Source organism: Sus scrofa, chromosome 9, assembly GCF_054392235.1.
Source record: "Sus scrofa isolate SSC_HxYL_T2T_F1_AM1 chromosome 9, Sscrofa_HxYL_maternal_Yorkshire_Landrace_v2.0, whole genome shotgun sequence".
Taxonomy (NCBI): domain Eukaryota; kingdom Metazoa; phylum Chordata; class Mammalia; order Artiodactyla; family Suidae; genus Sus; species Sus scrofa.
In genome coordinates, this window is record NC_139391.1 from 97,492,751 (window position 1) to 97,515,758 (window position 23,008).

The 23,008-nt window shown below is 35.9% G+C and overlaps 1 protein-coding gene across 18 annotated transcripts in view; it reads right to left on the reverse strand.

The window, feature by feature from the left end:
* RUNDC3B (RUN domain containing 3B) overlaps window positions 1–23,008 on the reverse strand; it is a 294,945-nt gene that overhangs the window by 57,270 nt on the left and 214,667 nt on the right. For 13 of the 18 annotated variants that reach the window (XM_084977269.1, XM_021102523.2, XM_021102518.2 and 10 more), the window contains 3 exons: window positions 19,335–19,424; window positions 16,532–16,609; window positions 4,272–4,440 (listed from right to left, as the gene is read on the reverse strand). In XM_084977269.1, coding sequence (XP_084833395.1) covers window positions 4,272–4,440; window positions 16,532–16,609; window positions 19,335–19,424 — 337 coding nt within the window. The remainder of the gene's footprint in view (window positions 1–4,271; window positions 4,441–16,531; window positions 16,610–19,334; window positions 19,425–23,008) is intronic. The other 5 variants (XR_014815985.1, XR_014815984.1, XR_014815983.1 and 2 more) reach the window with 1 other exon arrangement.

The following is a 23,008-nucleotide window of genomic DNA, read 5'->3' on the forward strand; positions in this document are numbered from 1 at the left end:
GATAATCAGTTTTTGGCTTTATTAATTTCATTAGTATATATTATTTCATTATTTCATTATTTCATTAGTATATATTATTTCATTAGTATATGCTCTTCTTTTTCAACTGGTTTGATTGTTTTCATCTACTTCTTGGATGCTTAGCTTTTTAATTTACATTCTTTCTTTTCTAAGGTAAATAATGCTCTCAGTACTGCATTAGTTGAAAATTAGTACTATTAATATGCATTGTTTCCATTCATGTTCATTTCTAAGTATTTCCTCATTTCATTTTAACCCATAATTTGGAAGACTTTATTTTTTAAAATCTCCATTGGTGGACTTCAGGTGGTGGTAAACTTTTTCTTTTTTGTCTTTTTTTTGCTATTTCTAGGGCCGCTCCTGCGGCATATGGAGATTCCCAGGCTAGGGGTCGAATCGGAGCTGTAGCCACCGGCCTACGCTAGAGCCACAGCAACTCGGGATCCGAGCAGAGTCTGCAACCTACACCACAGCTCACGGCAACGCCAGATCGTTAACCCACTGAGCAAGGGCAGGGACGGAACCCGCAATCTCATGGTTCCTAGTCGGATTCGTTAACCACTGCGCCACAACGGGAACTCCAACTTTTTCAATTGGATGTAACTTTACTGCATTGTGATCACTACTATATTATTTGATATTTGTGGATATCTCTTTTGTGACTTAGTATACTCCATAAAAATTGCCCTATGTGTGCTTGAAAAGAATGTGTATTCTAATTGTTAGCATTTATCATATTTTAGATCAAGCCAACTAATTGCATTGTTCAGGTTCATTACAGCCTTACCAATGTTCTCTCCATTTAATCTGTAAATTATTAGAATGTTAAAAATTTCTACTATAACTAAGAATTTATCCATTTCTCCTGGATATTCTATCAATTTCTGTGTCCTATTTTTCATGGCTATACTGTTAAATACATGTAAGTTCAGCACCATTATCCATTCGTGGTGAGTTCTTTTTAAAAAAGACAATGGAGAGTTCCTGCCATGGCTCAGTGGAAACAAATCTGACTAGCATCCATGAGGATGCAGGTGCGATCCCTGGCCCCACTCATTGGGTTAAGGATCCAGTGTTGTGGTGAGCTGCGGTGTAGGTCACAGACGCGGCTCAGATCTGGCGCTGCTGTGGCCATGGTGTAGGCCAGAAGCTACAGCTCCAATTCTACCCCTAGCCTGGGAACTTGCATATGTCGTGAGTGCAGCTCTAAAAGAAAGCAAAAAAATTAAAAAATTAAAAAAATTTTAAAAAGACAATGTCTTTCTTTAGTCTTAATAATGCTTTTTGCTTTAATGTCTATGTTGAATGATATTAATACAGAATTATTTTGGTTAGGATTTGCCTATTATATTTTTATTCTCCTAATTTAAACTTTTTTGTGTCACTATTCTATGTATGACTCTTATAGACAGCATATAATTAAAATTTATGATTTAAAAAAATTAAGAATTTGTCTTATTTGGCAAGTTTACATCATTTACAGTGACATTCAGTCTTTCGGTTATACTGAGGTTTATTTCTACCACTTTATGTTTTCTTTATACATCCTTACTTTTTCTCATTTGCTCCTTTGTACTGTATTCATCAAATTTTCCTCATTTCTTTCTCATTTTAAGTTTAAAAGCTAATTTTAAAAGCTAATTCTTTGTCTTTTAATTGCAACTTGGAAAGCAGGCATACATATTAAAAAAATGTGTCTATACTCCTTTATTGTAATACAAAGACCTCAAAAGGCTTTAGCTCTGGAGTTCCCATTGTGGCAGAGCTGAAACGAATTCAACTAGTATCCATGAGGATGCGAGTTCAATCCCTGGCCCCGCACAGTGGGTTAAGGATTCAGTGTTGCCGTGAGCTGTGGTGTAGGTCACAGATGCAGCTTGGATCTGGCATTGCTGTGACTGTGGTGTAGACTGGCAGCTATAGCTGACCTCCAGCCTGGGAACTTTCATATGCTGTGGGTGTGCACCCCCGCCCATCAAAAAAAAAGGCTTTAGCTTCAATCACCCTCTCTCACTCTTTATGATATTATTAGGTAGTGTTTTAGTTCCATTTTGCTTCCCAGGGTGGGCTGCAGCCAGAACTAATTGTTAAGCTTCAGACATTTGGTAATTCAGTTTTTAAAACACTGCCATTATTAAAAATTAAATTACACAAACTTAAAATTAAATAAATTACATTAAAAGCAAGGAAATAACTACTCAAGATCCATCACTTCCCAAATGTTTTATTACTATCTGTGTTCTTCAAGTCATTTATATTTCCTGTGTCTGTCTTGTAGAAATACTATATAATGGTGACGTACTGTCCATTTCTTCCCAATTCAGCATTCAGTGACATACACCGGTAATTTTAAGGTGGCCGTGGTGGGAGTATCTATCCTGGATAAATCGGCAAATGTTACAAATCAGGGCTCATCTATTTCCTCAGCAAAATCTATTTTTTTAAAAAATTATTTAACCATAGTTGACTTAAATGTTGTATTAGCTGCAGGTGTATAACAAAGTGAATCATATATATACATATATGAATATGTATATATATGAATATATATATTCTCCATTCTTTTTTCCAATATGTTATTAAAAACTATTGTTTTTAATACATATATGAATATGTATATATGAATATACATTTTCCAATATAAGTTATTAAAAACTATTGTTTTTATATACATATTGAATATGTATATATATTATTATATATATATTCTCCATTCTTTTTTCCAATATAAGTTATTAAAAACTATTGAGTAGATTTCCTTGTGCTATACAGTAGGTTCTTATTGATTACCTATTAAAAGCTAGTTGTTAAACATATTCCAGAACACCACTGCCATCCCATCTTATTCATTAATATTGCTGTTGTTGTTTTTTAATTTATCAATTTCTTCTTCTTCTTCTTTTTTTTTTTTTTTGTCTTTTTGCCATTTTCTTGAGCTGCTCCCCCCGGCATATGGAGGTTCCCAGGCTAGGGGTCGAATTGGAGCTGTAGCTGCTGGCCTACACCAGAGCCACAGCAACGTGGGATCTGAGCCTCGTCTGCAGTCTACACCACAGCTCATGGCAATGCTGAATCCTTAACCCACTGAGCAAGGGCAGGGATCGAACCACAACCTCATGGTTCCTAGTCGGATTCATTAACCACTGAGCCATGACGGGAACTCCTATTTATCAATTTCTGTGCTTACTCTGGCATTTAGCATATCATTTCTGCCTTCTAGGTTCAGTTTCCATCTTGAATGATAGTGGGCCTGGATCTGCTGCTCCCCTGGTGATATTAAAACACAAGTAGCTCAGTTAAGGGAATGGCCCCTCACTGCCACCCCAGGAGCCTGCAGTGGCTTTAGCTCATGACTTATTTCTCTTGATTTTAGGCCTGTCCTTGTTTACAGTACTTAGCTCCTATTCTTTGAGAAAGCAGTTCTGTATGAAACTCTTTCAAAACTTTATTCTACTCAGAATTTTCAAATTTTTGCAATGTTAAGACGTTCAGATTATCTTCATCTGACTTCTTGCTGGATTTTTCTTTAACAGGATATTAAATTTTTCTTCATATACATTACATATATTTTTATAGCTTCTGTAAGCAGGATCTTCTTTATATTTCCTAACTAGTAGTTTCTGTCTACAGAAAATCTCTTCATATTTGTAAATTTTCTTTGTAGCCATTTTCCTTGGTGTATTTTTTATTGTTCTCTTATTTCTACTGCTAATTCCATTGGTCTTTCCCTATAAAGAACATCTATGAATAATGATATTTGAAAGGAAGGGTAGAGCGAAACTAGCTATCAGAATAAAAAAGAAGAGGTTAGAACTCAAGATGATAGAGTTTATATTCCATTTTGTTATATATTCCACTTTGACTACTAAAGTGATTAAAACACAAGAGCTGCTAAAATACCTGATTTTAAAAAAAGAGTGAAAGGCATACATGGAATTTCTTAGGCAATCACTGCATTTTTACAAATCAATCTTTCATAAAATTAATCACAGTAATATCTCAAACATATAAATGAAATTGCATACAGAATGACTTATTTTTATATTAAAACATAAATTAGAAAAAATTTAACAAATAAAAGCCTCTCCTAAAACTTGTCCTGATTTTTAATTAAGAGGAAGACAATCCAAGAACAGAAAGGAAGTAGCAATAGGTCAAAACTTATATTCAGCTAAAAGATCTTTTGGTAGTGATGGTCCAAAGGCAGTAACTAAAACTAAATTAAATGACTTTTGACAACTGATAAATACCTTCTGTTCCAGGGTTAGTTGATATTTTTGTTTAACTCTCTTACACTTGTTGAACCAACTATTCTCATCCATGATGAAAGGTGGCCCAACGTTCTCCGGAGTGCTGCTTTCACTACCACTGCTTCCCAAAGTCCTCAGCTCCTCCTCATCACTGCTGATGCTATCAGAACTGAGAAGATTAAAATTTTTAAAATAAATGAAGTTCATAATATGCTTCACTTTGACTTTTTTTCCCACTTTTGCATTTTAGGGCCACGTCTGTGGGATATGGAAGTTCCTAGGCTAGGGGTCCAATCGGAGCTGCAGCTGCCAGCCTACACCACAGCTCATGGTAACACCAGACACTTATCCCATTGAGTGAGGCCAGGATCAAACCCTCATCCTCATGAATTCTAGGTGGATTCACTTCTGCTGCACCACAACAAGAACTCCTCACTTTGACTGTTAAGAAATACTTCTGTATTTCCAAGCTACTAGTGAGCAAGCTCCAAAATATTTAGCACTAACTAAACAACTACAATATAGAAGACAAATAAGGTTTAGATATAGGGCATTAACACAAAAACTGTGAGGATGTCCTGAGGAAAGAAAAGACTTCCAAAGAAGAGAACCAGAAATGCCACATGTGCAGTGAAGAGCTTTCTAGCTGGGTTTTTTACATTGTCCCATATGGATCACTACCTGTTCGATCTCTATTGCAAGGCAGAAAGAGCACCTCCATGGAGTTTCAGTTGTGGTTCAGCAGGTTAAGAACCCAATGTTGTCTCTGTGAGAATGCAGGTTCAGTCCCTGGCCTCAATCAATGGGTTAAGGATCCAGTATTGCTGCAAGCTGTGGCAGGCTGCAAATGTATCTAAGATCAAGTGTTGCTGTGGTTATGGCGTAGGCCCCAGCTGCAGCTGCAATTCAACCAGTAGCCTGGGAATTTCCACATGCTGCAGATTCAGCCATAAAAAAGAAAAAAGAGCCTTCCAGTCTGCTGTCAGCAGGTAATAATATCAGGGTAGTGTTCAAGATCAGCTCAGCTCTGACAAAGAGAAGATAATAGTCATGCCTGTGCATTTTCTATTGGGGGAAAAGAAGGTGAGGTAGAGAGAATAGCCATTACAATTCATATCTAAAATTCCTTATGACATAAATATGGTATAGGAATACAGAAAAAGGTGGGAAAAAAGTAAAAGAGAAACTAAATGGAGAGGAAAGTGTGCTAAGATGGCTGTCTGGTTCAGAAAAAAAATATAGGAAAAAAAGAACAGGGAAAATAAATTTTACAATATCATTAATGACATTAACATATAGGAAAAAGAGCATAAACATAGTTTATATAACCTTCAAGGTACACAAATAAACTCTATTCTATCAAACAGAGGAGCAAAATAAGAAAATACAGTAGGAGTTCCAGTTGTGGCTTAGAGGTAATGAACCTGACTAGAATCCATGAAGATGCAGGTTCAATCCCTGGCCCAGCTCACTGGGTTAAGGATCCAGTATTGCCATAAGCTGTGGTGTAGGTCATGGACGTGACTTGGATCCCATGTTGTGCAGCTGTGGCTGTGTGTGGCCAGCAGCTGTAGCTCCGATTTGACCCCTAGCCTGGGCACTCCCATATGCTGTAGGTGCAGGCTTAAAAAGCAAGCAAACAAACAAAAAAACCAAAAGTACCCCAGTAAATTCAAAACAAAAAATAAGCACTAATACAAAACAAATTATAAAAACCTTAAATGAATTAAACTCAACAACCAGAAGTCAGGTGCTCAGCTTTGATTAAGACAAATAAGGGCCAATAATTAAGGTGTCTATAAGTTACACATAAATAGGAACAATTAACATTAAAAAAATGGGAGTTACCTGGTAGCCTAGCAGCTTGTGATTTAGCATTGTCACTGCTGTGGATCAGACTCGATCACTGGCCCAGGAACTTCCACATGCTGCAGGTGCAGCCAAAAAAAAATTAAATTAAAAAGATGGAAACACACCAAGAAAATATGAACCAAAAGAACTTCAGGTCAGAAATTATAAATCTGAAGGTTAAGATAGATATTATGGTAGAAATTATGGTAAGGATCAATGAAGGATATTATATATTTCATCCTCTCTGGTCTTTGTTAGCATCTGTTGGGTTCCTGAGTCTGGGGTCCAAGCAAATTGCTGATTTGAATCAGACATGATGAGATGTTCCCAGTAAATGATCCCAAAACAAACCAATAAGCAAACACACAAGCAAAGGAAATTCACCTGTCACATTTTTGGCTTTGGGTAAACTTGGAGAAAAGAAAGCAGTGGCTGATAATAAAGTTCCAGCTTTTAAAAATAGGCCAATTGAACTTTAGATGTTATTTGACATTAAAATTTAAATGAATGAGTAAAAAAATTAGATGAAATTGAGGTGGAAATTAGTAAAATTGAGGTAGATATGAAGAAATTATATACATATATATTTATATATTATTATTTTTTTTTTTTTTTGCTTTTTAGGGCCACACCCGAGACTTATGGAAGTTCCCAGGCGAGGGGTTCAATCAGAGCTGCAGCTGCCGGCCTACACCACAGCCACAGCAATGCCAGATCCAAGCTGTGTTTACAACCTGCACCACAGCTCACAGCAACACCAGATCCCCGACCCACTAAGTGAGGCCATGGATTGAACCTGATTCCTCATGGAGACTAGTTGGGTTCGTTTCTGCTGTGCCATAATGGGAACTCCCCAAGAAATTATACTGATTAAAGATTTTCAAAGTGCTAAGAAAAAAAAAATAACTGCTATGCTAGGATAGCATGTACAGAAAGAGAGCAATATAAGTATATTTTCAGAAAACTAAAACTTGAGGGATGTACCAGCAAATTCTCACTAAAAGAACTTCCTAATGGCTGTAATTCAAGAAAATGATCCAAGAAGAAACAAAGAAAATAGTTAACCTATGGAAAAACTGTAAACAAATACTGAGAGTATGAAACACTACTAATGATGCCCACTTTATGTATTTTAAATAAATCAATGACAGACTTAAAATTTTGGAAGGTAATAGCATATGTTATGAATGAAATGTTTAGGGAGTTCCCTTTGTGGCTCAGCAATTAACAAACCCGACTGGGAATCATGAGGATGCAGGTTCCACCCCTGGTCTCCCTCAGTGGGTTAAGGATCTGGCATTGCTGTGAGGTGTGGTGTAGGTCACAGACACAGCTTGGATCCCATGTTGCTGTAGCTGTGGTGTAGGCCATCAGCTGTAGCTCCAATAGGACCCCTAGCCTGAGAACTTCCATATGCCATAAGAATGGACCTAAAAAGCAAAAAAAAAAAAATTACAGTTAAAACAATACAAAGTCCTCCCTGAATAGACATTTCTCCAAAGAAGACACACAGATGGTTAATAGATACATGAAGGATGATCATCACTAATTATTAGAGAACTGCAAATCCAAACTACAATGAGGTACCACCTCACATTGATCAGAACGGCCATCACCAAAAAAATCTATAAACAATAAATGCTGGGGAAGGTGTGGAGAAAAGGGAACCCTCCTACACTGTTGGTAGGAATGTGAATTGGTGTAGCTACTATGGAAAGCAGTATAGAGGCTCCTTAAAAAACTAAAAATAGAGTTATCATCTGATACTGCAATCCCACTCCTGAGCATATATCCAGAGAAAACTCTAATTCAAAAAGATACATGCATTCCAATGTTCACAGCAGCACTATTTACAACAGCCAAGACAGGAACAACCTAAGTGCTCACTAATGAGGTGAATGGAAAAAAAGGCAGCCTAGAATACTCTACCCAGCAAGAATATTATTCAAAATAAAAGAAGAAATAAAAAATTTGTCCAACAAGCAAAAACTAAGAAAGTATGGCAATACTAAACCCATTCTAAAAGAAATACTGAAAGGGGTCCTCTAAATAAAAAAGTAAGAAGAAATAGGATGGAGGAAATCACTGTTGGAAAGCAAACACTTAAATAATCCACTATACAGATCTTAAAGAAAAAAAATATTGTAAAAGCAATGATAAACACAAGGACCAGTGAAAGGATAAACATGAAGATGTTAAAAAAGGATTTCAAAGTCATAAAATGTGGGGAAGGAAAGTAAAAAAATCTACACTTTTTAAAATATAATGTATTTGAGCCTATATGACTATCAGGCTAAAGCAAGCAGATATAGGAAGGGGTTAACATATTTGAAAAATAGGTCAATCACAAATAAGAAACAAATATTACATTCACAAATACTAAAAAGAAGAGCATACAGGCATAAAATAAAGGAAATCATCCAATGAAAAAAAGAAAGGAACAAAGGAGAAACATTCAACCAACTGGAAAACAAGGTTTAAAATGGCAATAAATATATATTTATCAATAATTACTTTAAATGTTAATGGACTGAATGCTCCAATCAAAATACATAGTGGCAAACTGGATCAAAAAACAAGAGCCTACAATATGCTGTATATAAGAGACTCACCTGAGGGTAAAGGACGCATATAAATTGAAAGTGAAGGGATGGAAAAAGATATTTCATGCAAATGGGAAAGACAGGAAAGCAGGGGTTGCAATACTCATTTCAGACAAAATAGACTTTAAAACGAAGGCCAGAAAGAAAGACAAAGAAGAACATTATTTAATGGTAAAAGGATCCATTCAAGAAGAGGATATTACAATCATCAATATATATGTGCCTAATATAGAAGCATCCAAATACATATAATGAATACCAACAGATATAAAAGGAGAAATTGATGGGAACACAATAACAGTAGGAGACTTTAACACCCCACTCACATCAATGGACAGATCCTTTAGATAGAAAATCAATATCGCAACAGAGATCCTAAATGACTTAATGGAAAAGTTAGACTTTATTGACATTTTCAGGACACTGCATCCAAAAAAAATCAGAACATACATTCTTTTCAAGTACACATGGAACATTTTCAAGGATTTACCACACACTGGGACACAAAAATAACCTCAACAAATTTAAGAGTATAGAAATCATTTCAAGCATCTTCTCTGACCACAATGGCATGAACCTAGAAATCAACCACAGGAAAAGAAATGAGAAAAGACTGACTACATGGTGACTAAACAACATGCTACTGAAAAACCAATGGGTCAATGAGGAAGTAAAAAGGGAAATTAAAAAATACCTTGAGACAAATGATAATGAAAACACAACCATTCAAAATCTATGGGATGCCACAAAAGCAGTTCTTAGAAGGATGTTCACAGTGACACAGGCCTTCCTCAGAAAAGAAGAAAAATCTCAAATGGACAACTTAATCCACCACCTAAAAGAATTAGAAAAAGAACAAACAAAACCTAAAGTCAGCAGAAGGAAGGAAATAATAAGATCAGAAGAAAGCAATAAAATAGAGAGTCAAAAATTAATAGAAAAAAATCAATAAAACCAAGAGCTGGTTCTTTGAAAGGGTAAACAAAATTGATGAACCTCTGGCCACTCACCAAGAAGAGGAGAGAAAAAACCCAAATAAACAAAATAAGAAATGAAAACAGAGAAATTTCAATGGATACTGGAGAAATACAAAAAACCATAAGAGAACACTACAAACAATTATATGTCAACAAATTTGACAACCTAGAAGAAATGGACAACTTTCTAGAGACTTACAGCCCACCAAAACTGAATCAAGAAGAAATACATCAACTGAACAGACTGATGACTAGAAGTGAAAATTAACATGTAATAAAAACATTCCCTACAAACAGAAGTCCAGGACGAGATGGCTTCAAAGGCAAATTCTACCAAACACACAAAGAAGAACTTACACACATTCTTATTAACTTTTCCAAAAGATTGAAAAAGGAACATTACCAAAGCCACTTTATGAAGCCGCCATCACCCTAAGACCAAAATGAGACAAAGACACTACCAAAAAAGAAAATTATAGGCCAATATCTTTGATGAATATAAACGGAAAAATTCTCAACAAAATTTTAGCCAACCAAATCCAACAACATATAAAAAAGACCGTGACCAAATGGGATTCATCCTAAGTTCACAAGGATGGTTCACAAATCAATCAATCATATACCACATTAACAAACGAAAAGTCAGAAACCACATAATCATCTCAACAGGTGTAGAAAAAGCATTTGACAAAATCTAACGTCCATTCATGATAAAAACTCTTACCAAAGCAGGAATTCCTGACATGGCTCAGCTGTTAATGAACCTGACTAGGATGCATGAGGATCTGGGTTTGATCCCTGGCCTTGCTCAGTGGGTTAAGGATCCGTTGTTGCTGTGAGCTGTGGTGTAAGTCGCAGACACAGCTCAGATCTGGTGTTGCTAAGGCTGTGGTGTAGGCCGGCAGCTATAGCTCTCATTGGACCCCTAGCCTGGGATCCTCCATATGCCATGGATGTAGCCCTAAAAAAGTCCAAAAAACTCTTACCATAGTGGGTATAGACGGTCCATACCTTAACATAATCAAAACCACTTATGACAAACCCACAGCCAACATAATCCTCAATGAAGAGAAGGTTAAAGTCTTTCTGCTAAAATCTGGAACAAGACCAGGATGCCCACTCTCACCACTGTTATTCAAAATAGTACTGGAAGTCCTAGTCACAGCAATCAGACAAACAAAAGAAATAAAAGGTATCCACATTGGAAGAAAAGAAGTAAAATTGTCACTCTATGCAGATGACATGATACTATACATAGAAAACCCTAAGGACTCCACACAAAAACTACTCGGACTGATCAATGAATCCAGCAAAGTAGCAGGATACAAGATTAACATTTAGAAATCAGTCACATTTCTCTACACTAACAATGAAATACAGGAAAAGGAACATAAAAAATACATTACCTTTTAAAATTGCACCCCCAAAAATTAAACGCCTAGGAATGAACCTAAGGATGTGAAAGACTTATATGCTGAGAACTATAAAACATTAATCAAGGAAATTAAAGAGGATTCAAAGAATTGGAAAGATATTCAATGCTCCTGGATTGGAAGAATTAATATTTTAAAATGGCCATACTACCCAAAACAATCTACAGATTCAATGCAATCCCTATTAAATTACCCATGACATTTTTCACAGAACTAAAACAAACAATCCAAAAATGTATCTGGAACCATAAGAGACCCAGAATTGCAAAAGCAATCCTGAGGGAGGGGAAAAAAAAAAAAAAAAAACAACAAAAAAAACAGGAGGCATGACTCTCCTAGAGTTCAAGAAAGTATTAAAAAGCTACAGTAATCAAGACAGTGTGGTACTGGTACAAAAACAGACATAGAGACCAATGGAATGGAATAGAGAGCCCAGGAAAAAAACCCAGACACCTATGATCAATTAATCTTTGACAAAGGAAGCAACAATATAAAATGTGAAAAGGACAGTCTCTTCAGCAAGTGGTGCTGGGAAACCTGGACAGCTGCATGTAAATCAATGAAAGCAGAACATACCTTCACACTATGCATAAATAATAAATTTAACATGGCTTAAAGACCTAAACATAAGACAAGACACCATCAAACTCCTAGAAGAGAACATAGGCAAAACATTCTCTGACATGAACTATACAAATGTTTTCTTAGGTCAGTCTCCCAAAGTAACCAAAATTAAAGCAAAAATAAACCAATGGTACTGAATCAAACTTCCAAGCTTTCATACAGCAAAGGGAACCATAAAAAAAAGGACAAACTATAGAATGGGAGAAAATAGTTTCAAACAATGCAACCAACGATGGCTTAATCTCCAAAATATGCAAACAACTCATACAACTCAACAGTAAAAAACAAAGAATCCAATTGAAAAATGTGCAGAAGACCTAAACAGACATTTCTCCAAAGACGTTATACAGATGATCAACAAGCACATGAAAAAATGTTCAACATCACTAATTATTAGAGAAATGCAAATCAAAACTACTATGAGGTACCACCTCACACTAGTCAGAATGGCCATCAGTAACAAGTCAACAAATAACAAATTGCTGGAGAGGGTGTGGAGAAAAGGGAACCCTCCTGCACTGTTGGTGGGAATGTAAGTTGGTCCAAGAACTATGAAAAACAGTATGGAGGTACCTTAGAAAACTATACATAGAACTACCATTTGACCCCGCAGTCCCACTCTTGGGCATATATCCGGACAAAACTCTCCTTGAAAAAGACGCATGCACCTGCATGTTCAGTGCAGCACTATTCACAACAGCCAAAACATGGAAACAACCTAAATGTCCATCAAGAGATGAATGGATTAAGAAGATGTAGTACATATACACAATGGAATACTAAGCCATAACAAAGAACAAAATAATGCCATTTGCAGCAACATGGATGGAACTAGAGAGTCCCATACTAACCGAAGTCAGTCAGAAAGTGAAAGACAAATATCATATGATACCACTTATATGTGGAATCTAAAATATGGCACAGCCTATCTATAGAATAGAATCAAACTCATGAACATAGAGAACAGATTTGTGGTTGCCAAGGGGGAGGGAGTGGGATGGATTGGGAGTTTGGGGTTAGTAGATGCAAACTCTTGCATTTGGAATGGATAAGCAATGAGGTTCTGCTGTAGAGCATGGGGAATTATACCCAATCAGTTGTAATAGAACATGATGTAAGATATTATGAGAAAAATAATGTATATATTTGTATTACTGGGTCATTTGCTCTACAACAGAAATTGACAGAACATTGTAAATCAACTATAACATAAAAAACCTAAAGAACAAAATAAAGAAAAAGCAAGATAAAGAAAATAAATCATCTGTAATCTTATTACTCTGATGTAACCAGGTTTTTTTTTTTGGCTGCTCCTGCAGCATACAGAGCTTCCCAGGCTAGGGTTGAATCAGAGCTGCAGCTGCCGATCTAAGCCACAGCCACAGAAACGTGGGATCCGAGCCATGTATGTGACCAACACCACAGCCCATGACAACACCATATCCTTAACCCACTGAGCGAGGCCAGGGATCAAACCCACATCCTCATGGATCCTAGTTGGACTCATTAACTGCTGAGCAATGAAGGGAATCCATAACCAGATTTTTTTTTTTTTTTTTTGTCTTTTTGCCATTTTCTTGGGCCGCTCTTGCGGCATATGGCGGTTCCCAGGCTAGGGGTCAAATTGGAGCTGTAGCCGCTGGCCTACACCACAGCCACAGCAATGCAGGATCCAAGCCGAGTCTGCAACCTACACCACAGCTCTCGGCAACACCGAATCATTAACCCACTGAGCAAGGGCAGGGATCGAACCACAACCTCATGGTTCCTAGTCGGATTTGTTAACCACTGTGCCACGATGGGAACTCCATAACCAGATTTTTTTTAACATCACCCTTTAGTGTATATGGTGTATGTATATTTTAATATACTTATGTAATAAAATTGATGTCATATTGCAAAAAAAAAGATACCGATGAAAGAAATTAAAGATGACACAAACAGATGGAAAGATATACCATACTCTTGGATTGGAAGAATCAATATTGTCAAAATGACTATAATATCCAAGGTAATCTACAGATTCAATGCAATCCCCATCAAATGACCAATGGCATTTTTCAGAGAACTAGAACAAAAATTGTAAATTTGTATAGAATCACCAAGGACCCCAAATAGCCAAGACAATCCTAAGAAAGAAAAATGGATCAGAAGTCAGGCTCCCTGACTTCAGACTATACTACAAAGCTACAGTCATCAAACCACTATGGTACTGGCATAAAAAAATTATAGACCAGTGGAACAGGGTAGAAAGCCCAGGAATAAATCCATGCACCTACGGTCAATTAATCTATGGCAAAGGAGGCAAGAACACACAATGGAGAAAAATTCTCTTCAGTATGTGGTGCTGGAAAACTGGACTGCAAAAAAATGAAATTAGAACACTCTCTAACACCATACACAAAAATAAACTCAAAATAGACTAAAGACCTAAATGTAATACTGGATACTATAAAACTCTTAGAGGAAAACACAGGCAGAACACTCTCTGACATAAATTTCAGCATTATCTCTTTGGATCCACCTCCCAGAGCAATGAAACTAAACCCAAAAATAAACAAGTGAGAAATAATTAAACTTAAAAGCTTTTTTACAGAAAAGGAAACCAAAACAAAAAGACAACTCACAGAAAGAGAGAAAATATCTGCAAATGAAGCAACCAATAAGGGATTAACCTCTAAATTATACAAAGGTCTCATGCAGTTTCATATCAAAAAAACAAACAACCCAACTGAAAAACTGGCAGAAGATCTAAATACATTTTTCCAAAGACAACATACAGATGAGCACCAAGCACATGAAAAGATGCTCAACATCAGTAATTGTTACAGAAACGCAAATCAAAATTACACTAAAGTATCACCTCATACTGGTCAGAATGGCCATCATCAAAAACTCCACCAACAATAAATGCTGGAGAGGGTGTGGATAAAAGAGAACCCTCCTACTCTGTGGGTAGTAATGTAAATTGGTACAACCACTATGGAGAAAAGTATGGAGGTTCCTTAAAAGACTAAAAACAGAACTATCATATCATCCATCAATCCCATTCTTGGGCATATATCTAGAGAAAATCATAATTTGAAAAGATATATGAAGCCCAATGTTCCGATGCACTTAGTGGGTTAATAGAAGTAAAGCATTTAGAACAATGCCTGTTATACAGTAAATATTCAATAAATAGTATTACTATTATTTATACTAGCATCATCTTCACAAAGAGTCCTATAATCCAACATATCTCAAAACAGGATAATTTCCTTTCCCCAAAAGTACCCATAAGGATATCCATTCTAGAATTTTTTAGTTAAAAAAAGGATACAGACTAAAGGTTCACATGTGAGGGGATGTTATGTAACTTATGATGAACACATCAAATAAAATTCACTATAGCTATTAAAAAAGTATAATTTATGCTGTTCAAACATTTTTGAACATGTTATGTTCAAGGGAGTTTGTCGGTGTATTTCATTTCTTGATCTAATGTAATAGAACTAGCCCTTTTCCCAAGGGATCCACTTATCTAGGTTAGAAATCTTGGTACCATAATACTCTTTTCCTCCTTCTCTTTCATCATCTAAAACATCTTCACACTTCTAGCTCTAAAATCATTGTATCTCTCTCACTAGATGGTGATTACCTTGGTTACAGGGACTGTATTCCTTTCTAGAAGTTCACAAAGTTCCTATAGTCTTCACATCTATGTATCCCTGGCACCTAGTAAAATTCTTGTTCCTATATTAGGCACTCAATAAATGAGCATGTGTGTGTATATGTATATTACTCACTTTCTCTTACTCTCTCCCTTACAGCTTTGGCTTGATCAAAACATCTTTTAAGTATATAATGATCATTATTCTATTCAGGAAATCAATTATGTAAGCAAATCTTCAGAAAATCTATAGATTTCATATGATTAATTTCCAATGTTGATGAGATTGTGGGAAATTCATAACACACAATAATGGTAATACGATAAAATGACACAACTATAAGAACAAACTTTAAGAGCCACCAAAATTTTCATTGTACTTACCTGAACAACTGTAAATTTTACAACAGAAACAAAAAGAAATTTCATTTGCCCAAAAATGTTCATTATTCTTTCCTTCAAAATGGTGATAAAATGAACAACAATTTAAATAATGAATTATAATTTTAAAATCTCAATGCACTATTACAGAGCTTTTAAAGTGGACTATGTCGGTTTCCAGCCCAGGGCAGACCATAGCTGCAGCCTGAGCCAAAGCTGCAGCAATGCTAGATCCTTAACCCACTGCAATGCAAGGGAATTTCCTAAAAACCATTTATTCTGGGATTAAAATTAAGTAAAAAATGTATATTTACATATATACTAAAAATGCAATGGAGTTTACATTTTTGAATAATTTCTGATACTGAAAATAAATGTTTTAGAAGAAAGTAAGAGAACAGTCCTTTTTTTTCTTTTTAGGGCCACACCCCCGACATGGAAGTTTCCAGGCTAAGGGCTGAATTAGAACTACATACAGCTGCTGGCCTACGCCACAGACACAGCAACATGGGATCCAAGCCGGGTCTGTGACCTACACCACAGCTTACAGCAACCCTGGATCCCCTACCCACTGAGAGGCCAGGAATCAAATGTGCATTCCCATGGATACTAGTTGGATTCATTTCCACTGAGCCATGGCAGGAATTCCCGAAGGAAGTAATCTTAATCAGATGAATATATTGCAAAAGACATTCAATTATAAATTAAGATATCAATAACGTCTCAAAATGTAAAGTACCTTTGGGTAAACTTTAAATACGGTGTATAGTCTATTACAGCAGGAAAGTTGCCATCCAATCCTCCCTTTAGGCAGAAGCTAGGACAATAGACAATAAATATATTAAAACATGAAATTTTAAATTAAAGCATTATAAACAATCTCTTGCTAGAGACATTTGTTTCATCAAATTGCAGGTGAATTTTTTATTTGTAATTTAAATGTGACTTGCTACAAATAAACACCTCAATAAAGATATTCTACCTTCAATAACAATGACAAAGGCTTGTGTAAGTGTATAACACTGTTATATATCATGCAAAGTAAATTTACTGAGAAATCTGTTCAAGCACTGTTTTACTTATTTCATACTATCTTGGTTTTCAATAGACTCAAGATGTCACTAGAGAATTTTCAAATTTCAAATTTGATCACATTTACATACAAATTCTCAGGTGACACTGAGTATCTCCTAAAGAGATGTGACTAATTAGAAAATGAAAGTTTTTTTCCTAAACTATCTCAATAGGTAAGAAAGTTGGATCTTATACCTAAAAAGAACACTAAACATTTTCTATAGTACAGTCAATCCTTTTTGAAGCCATGGAGACAGGAAAAAGGTTAAGTGACTTGCCCAAAGTTGTGATCCCAGTAAAGAAACTCAGGATCTCCTGGTCCCCCAATCCAGTAATCTTTGCTCTATATAATGCTATATCCAACTGAATTTTTTCTTTTTTCTTTTCTTCTTTGTATGGCCACATCTGAGGCAAATGGAAGTTCCCAGGCTAGGGGTCAAATTGGAGCTGCAGGTGAGGCCTACACCACAGCCATGGCAAGACTAGATCTGAGCTGCATCTGTCACCTATGCTGCAGCTTGTGGTAATGCTGGATCCTCAATCCACTGAGCCAGGCTGGGGATCAACCCACATCCTCAGACAGACAGTGTTGGGTTTTCAACCCACTGAGCCACAAAGGGAACGCCAATTGAATTTTTTAGAAAGGTAGTTACTTCATTGTTAAAAGAAAAAATACATCTTTTTAAAAAGATAAGCACATGAATATAAGATACAAGTTGATATTTCAAAGAAAAAAACTCATATATGAATACTACTACCTTCTGGTTTCTTTGGAAAGTTTGCCTACTGAAATACTTGTTGTAATATATTAACATTAAGGGTATATAAGTATTTTTTCCAGACCTGAATAAGGAGTGAATCAAAGTGGCAACATTTGATATGGGCTTTCCTTCATTTATAGATACATTACCAAGGTATATTTTAAGACATTTGCTCTGCATACGGAAGCAATAAATTGTAATAAACCAAGAGTTTAGATAATTATCCCATTTTTTCCAACCAAAAAATTAACTGCATTTATCATGTGCATCCTTAACAATTACGTTAATTAACCAAACCCCACTTTACTGCATCTATCATGTTCATTTTAAACAATTAAGCTAATTAACCTAACCATTTTATCAAATTTTAAACAATGCAAAGTTATAAAGTGAAACATGTTTTGGAAAGGAAGTAATTTACTAGAAAAAGGTAACCTCAGTGAAAATAGGTAGCATTATTTTTAATTCATGACCTAAAAGCATATTTTCATTTGTTTTATACTTATTTTGTAAATATTATTGGATTTTTAAGTGATATATTTCAATAAAAATATACTACTTCCTTCATTCTTATATTTCAGTTCTTGTTATAGACAAACCTTTCACTTTTAGTTTAATATAACCTGTTGGATCAATTAAAAAAGTGCAAAAGCAGAGTTCCCGTCATGGCGCAGTGGTTAAAGAATCCAACTAGGAACCATGAGGCATTGCCATGAGCTGTGGTATGGGTCGCAGATGCGGCTCAGATCCCAAGCTGCTGTGGCTCTGGCGTAGGCCAGTGGCTACAGCTCCGATTAGACCCCTAGCCTGGGAACCTCTATGTGCCTCGGGAGCGGCTCAAGAAAAGGTAAAAAGCAAAAAAAACAAAACAAAACAAAAAAAAAGTGCAAAAGGATGCTTCCATCAACTTAAAAAGAATTTACAATGTTCACTTTTTTTTTCTTTTTTTGCTTTTTAGGGCCACATCTGCAGCACATGCAAGTTCCCAGGCTAGGGGTCTAGAGCTGCAGCTGCCGGCCCTACATCACAGCTACAGCCACAGCCACAGCAACACAGGATTTGAGCCACATCTGTGACCTACACCACAGCTCATGGCACCAAACCCACTGAATAAGGCCTAGGATTGAACTCTCATCCTCAAGATACAAGTTGGGTTCGTAACCCACTGAGCCACAACAGAAACTTCCTACAATGTTCATTTTTAGCACTTGCACTTTTAGTCTTGAATCAATTCATCTTGTTGATAATGAAAGCAAATATTAACAATTGTTTTAATGCTCCAGATACATAACAAGAGATCTAAGACATCCAAGAGAGCCTGTCAAGATCTTTATCTCAACACATGAGATAATGAAAATCTTTCTGGCTTTAAATCTACTTTTAGTGTATTTCTTTTTCATTTTAAAGCAATATTTGAAAAATACTAAGAGATAAGATCCAAAACCTTCCTTCAGTGCAACCAGAGTACATGATTTTTCAGCTTGGGGGATGTGGTCCAAGCTTTCCTTTTATCCAAACTAGAGAGCTATCCTATCAGTTAACTCCTTAAGTTTGAGACAGTCTCTTTTTTGAGAAAAAACATATTCTGAAAACTGATGTGAGTCAAAAGGGAACAACATAAATCAAATTAATATCCAATTGTGTGCTTTACTCAGAAAACTGAAACAATAAGATTATATTAAATCAGAATATATACTCTTAAAGTACCTGAAATCAATAGCATTGAGTCCAAGCAACATGCCAGCAAGCATATTTGCTTCCTCACCCAAGACAATTGCTCCATCTTCATAAAATCTCCTAAAAAATGAAATGAATATATAAATATTAAAAATAGACTGAATTTTCATCCACAAAAATTATTTAGAGCCCAAACTAAAGTAGAAAGAACTAAATTTAATTTGTCAAAACAAAAACGTACTTGGATCACTCAAGTCTTGTAGATATCTGAGGAGGAAAAAACTACCACTGTAACAAAAAATATCATTTTAAGTGTTTCCACCTTTCTTAAAATGAATGTCCAAAGCGACTCATTCAATGGGCCTAGAGTGTCTAGCATTTTACCCTGAATGGAGCAGTGTAAATGCAAACTAAGAGGTGTCAAATTCATAATCATTTATACTGGTCTATTTTCAAAATGGTATTAACTACTGTTCTACACACACAACAAACACAAACATACATTCTGTTTTCCTTTAATTCCAAGGGTTATTAACCAAATTAAAAATTAGGAAGGTGTGATAAACAGTAATTTATGCTAGCCTTCAACACTGCAATACCAATAGGGCAGGTGGACTACCAAGGTGGCTGCATATGAGGAAGTATCCATTGTATCTTTTACAAAATGAGGATGCTAATTCCTGTAAAGCCTTCTGTTTTGGTTAATGTTAGTTAATGTTAGTTTTTAAAATACTAAAGTTTTATTTTAGGAGTTCCCATTGTGGCTCAGCGGTAACAAGCCTGACTAGTATCCATGAGGACAAAGGTTTCATCCCGGGGCCTCACTCAGTGAGTTAAGGATCCAGCGTTTGCTGTGAGTGGTGGTGTAGGTCACAGATGCAGCTTGGATCTGGAATTGCTGTGGCTATGAAGTAGGCCAGCAGCTATAGCTCTGATTAGACCCCTAGCCTAGGAACTTCCATATGCTGTGGGTGTGGCCCTAAAAAGACTGGGAAAAAAAAAAAGTAAATTTTATTTTAAAATATTTTAAATAAACATTTTGGGAAAATATCATTTAATATGGGCTTAAGGTATTTTTTTCCACAAAAGAATGTAAGATCACTGAATCTACTTTTTACAAATAATACTAAGCAAAAACTAGTTTATGTTCAATAATGGGCAATTAAATGGTTATAACTATATTACACATAGGCAGTGAAAATCACTCTATATCAAAAGGACACCTCCCTAACTAAGAGGAAAACATCTTTTTTTAAAATTAAAATTTTTTTTCTTTTAAGGGCCACACTTGCAGCATATGGAAGTTCCCAAGCCAGAGGACAAATCCGAGCTATAGCTGCCTGCCTACACCACAACCACAGCAAAGCAAGATCTGAGCCATGCCTGCAACCTACACCACAGCTCATGGCAACACTGGACCTCAACCCATTTAGCAAGGCTAGGGAATGAAACCTATGTCCTCATTGATGCTAGCTGGATTAATTATCCCTGAGCCACAAAGGGAATTCCTGAGAGGAAAACATCCTAGTAAATGAAATTTGTCTTGTTCTTTTCCATATTCATGGGTTTATAAAGGCTGCATATATAAAGCTTATATGCTCATGATCCTATCACTGATTTTGAATAGTTCACTGTTTACCAAATACCTTTACAGTCATATTTGATACTTGCAAAGCCCACGAAGTAAAAGCAGAAAGAAGTGTCACTCATTTCAAATTCACCATCAAGAAAAGAGTTGAGTTAAAACAATTTGCCCAAGCATATGTTGACTAACTGCTTAAGGAAGAAACTGAATTCTTCTTACTTTAAGTTCTATATAATTTATTTCTTTTCTTTTTTTTTTTTTTTTGGCTGCATCTGCTGCAATAACAAAGTTCCAGGGCCAGGGATTGAGTCTGAGCTGCAGCTGCAACAATGCGGTTCCTTAACCTACTGTGCCAGGCTGGGATTGAACCCATGCCTCTGTAGCAACCATGCTGGATCCTTATCCTGCTGTGTCACAGTGGGAATTCCTATATATTTTCTATTAACCATAATACTTCTTGTAAAACAAAAATATTTAAAGAGAATTTAACCTCTGTTATGGTCCTTAAGGAATTTTAAATGAATAAAAGGTACAAAGGAAAATTAGAGACGACTATTTACTCTCCGATAGATGTCAGCCTGGAAACAAACATTGTGGGAAAATTAGCTTCGATTAGATGTTTTCTCTGCCCTTGGAAATACAGAAAATGCTTTTATTCATTTATATAAAGGAGGAAAATTAAAATTTCCAGCCTAAATGGAAGGAATTTCTACATATTCAAATAAGGTATTCTACAAAAAGTAAAGATATTTAGACAAATCTATATATCTGAGATTCTGTCCCTGCTCCAAGGGCTGAAATGGTTGTTGACAGATTATTTTATCAACTCCTTGAAGAACTATGATTTCAATGATCCTAGAACACCAAATTCTATAGGACACACATATATATATATATATTTTTTTTTTTTTCCTGACTTCTGACATGGGTAATCACCCATTATTCCTAGTAATTTCCTATATAAGAAAAAGTCTACTTTCATTCATTTCTAAAATTTTTATTATTTTTTCTTTTTCAGCTGTCCCTGCGGCATATAGAAGTTCCCAGGCCAAGGAAGGAATCCAAGCTGGTGTGACTTAGGCTGCAACTACAGCAATTGGCACTTCCACAGAGACAAGCTGGATCATGCAATACCACAGAGGGAACTCCAAGAAAAGACCTACTTTTATTTGCCTTAACCCCACCACGTTTAACAGTACCTTCTAAGAGATTAAAATGATTCTTGCTTGTTTCCTACTGTCAATATTATATGAGGAACTACTAATGAATACTTAAACCCAAACTGGTTTTTAGACATCTTTTTAAACCTAAAGGTCACTTATATGTTTGTTATATTGTTCTAATGATTTTTCTTTTGGCTTTTGTCTTACTACTGATATTTTAAAGCTAACCAATATAAGTGAAGTGCTTGCTATATGAGAAACTGAAACAATATTGCACAGACTTGATTTAATACAGCAGTCTTTACTGCAACAGAGGGGAGAAGAGGACAAATAGAAGAGGATAGGATAGTTAAGAGAACTGTCCACCCTATGCTGAACATTAAGTAAATGTACTTCTAAGTTTGAGATAATGGATTTTAAAAAAAACTTATTTCAGTGAGTTCCCGTTGTGGCTCAGCGGAAGTGAACCTGACTAGCATCCATGAGGACGAAGGTTTGATCCTTGGCCCTGCTCAGTGAGTTAAGGATCCTGCATTGCCATGAGCTGCAGTGTAGGTTGCAGATAAGGCTCGGATCATGCATTGCTGTGGCTGTGGTGTGGGCTGGCTGCTGTAGCTCCAATTCCACCGCTAGCCTGGGAACTTCCATTTGCCACACCTGCGGCCCTAAAAACAAAAAAAAACAAACAAAAAAAAAAACTTAATTCAGTATTTAAAAGAATACTGAACTGATCAGAAAGACATTTTTATCACTTAAAGACTTAAGACATTCATGTACATTAAAAAGGCAGATGCTATGAGGAAAAATTCATTTTTTATTCCCTCAAACTGACATATCAATAATTTGACTGAAAATTTGATTATGAGTACTTTCAAAGACTTTTAAAGGCTGTAAGTTTTCAACCTCTTCATTTTACCTCAAAGAAAAACTGGAACATAAGTTTGCTTATATAACCA